A 1,640-nucleotide genomic window follows, 5' to 3' on the forward strand; every position below is an offset into this window, starting at 1 on the left:
GACATTAAGGGTTTTTGCTCAGAGATTCTTGCACATTCTGTGTTCCGCAACTCGTGTTCACATGTCACCAGGATGATTGCAGGTGGAACTGACCCAGCCATTATTAATATGGAACTCGTAGGATGTACAGAGCCCTCTTGTGATTTTTTTCTAATTAAATACTGTCTGTATTGTGTATTTTTGAGATTTTATTTACAAGTGAAACACTGGATCACTTATGTTTGTGTTCGGTGGTAGGTATGAGCTCTGGAGGATGCTGCCCTTCTGGGTTGGAATCTGATGTGCATGGTAACGACTGTCCTCTGTAACACTTGTTCCCTTGTTTTGCAGACCATTGCTACTGCGGCATAGGATTATTGTAATCTGGGTTTCTCTTTGCCCAATCCCCCAAAGGGAAGTGGGCAACATCATGGAAGGAAAGAATCAAACAGCTCTGTTTGAATTCATCATCTTGGGATTCTCCAACCTAAATGATTTGCAAGTTCTACTCTTCACAGTATTCCTTATGATTTATATCTGTACTCTGGGAGAAATCTCTTCATTATCTTGGTGACCATGGCTAATCCACATCTACATACTCCCATGTACTATTTTCTGAGGAATTTGGCCTTTCTTGACATCTGCTACACCACCACCAATGTCCCCCAGATGATGGTGCATCTCCTATCAGAGAAGAAGAGCATTTCCTATGGAGGATGTGTGGCTCAACTTTTTGCCTTCATTTTCTTTGTAGGATCAGAGTGTCTCCTCCTGGCAGCCATGGCATATGACCGTTACATTGCAATCTGCAAACCCCTCAGGTACTCAGTGATTATGAACAGGACCCTGTATGTCCGGTTAGCCGCCTCATGCTGGACTGGGGGTTTCCTCAACTCAGTCATGCACACAGCACTGACCTTTCGCCTGCCCTTCTGTGGCAACAACCAGATTCATTATTTCTTCTGTGACATCCCCCCTTTGCTGCTTTTGTCTTGTGGGGACACTTCTGTAAATGAGTTGGCATTGCTCTCCATTGGGGTCTTCATTGGGTGGGCTCCTTTCCTGGGCATCAGCCTTTCCTACCTCTCTATTATCTCTACCATCTTAAGGATCCAGTCCTCAGAGGGGAGGCAAAAGGCCTTTTCGACCTGTGCTTCGCACCTGGTCATTGTCCTTCTCTACTACGGCAGCACCATCTTCACATATGTGCGGCCCATCTCATCTTACTCACTGGAGAAAGACAGACTAATCTCCGTATTGTACAGTGTTGTTACCCCCATGTTAAACCCTGTAATTTACACACTGAGGAATAAAGACATCAAAGGGGCTGTGAAGGCCATGGGGAGAAGGTGGCAGATGCTGATTCCCTCTTTTGATATGTAACTTTCACTCATCTGTAACCAATATTCTTATATCAGAAATTAACTTTTCACTAGCCAACTGTTGGCAGTGACACTAAACTTACAGGTTGATTGCAGTGTTGGGACAGATAGTGAGCAGTTGACACACTCAAGTCTAAGTGTACATATTCTTGAGCTTTAGTTTAGTTAGTCCTGTGCAAGAGACATGGATGTTGCTGTTTTTAGGTATTTTCTTCTGAGAATACTGTCCATTCCTGAATCCTTCATTCAAAATATGGTGCCACTCTTTCATGCAATATG

General features: G+C 43.8%; 1 protein-coding gene across 1 annotated transcript; it reads left to right on the top strand.

Annotated features, from left to right (window-relative positions):
* Positions 1-361: 361 nt before the first annotated feature.
* LOC113925969 (olfactory receptor 5V1-like) lies at positions 362-1,362 on the top strand. The gene is given in 2 exon segments (XM_027600730.2): positions 362-527; positions 530-1,362. Coding segments are annotated over 2 exon segments (951 nt in total). The 5' UTR covers positions 362-409.
* Positions 1,363-1,640: the final 278 nt, after the last annotated feature.

The sequence above is a fragment of the Zalophus californianus genome, chromosome 2 (assembly GCF_009762305.2).
Source record: "Zalophus californianus isolate mZalCal1 chromosome 2, mZalCal1.pri.v2, whole genome shotgun sequence".
Taxonomy (NCBI): domain Eukaryota; kingdom Metazoa; phylum Chordata; class Mammalia; order Carnivora; family Otariidae; genus Zalophus; species Zalophus californianus.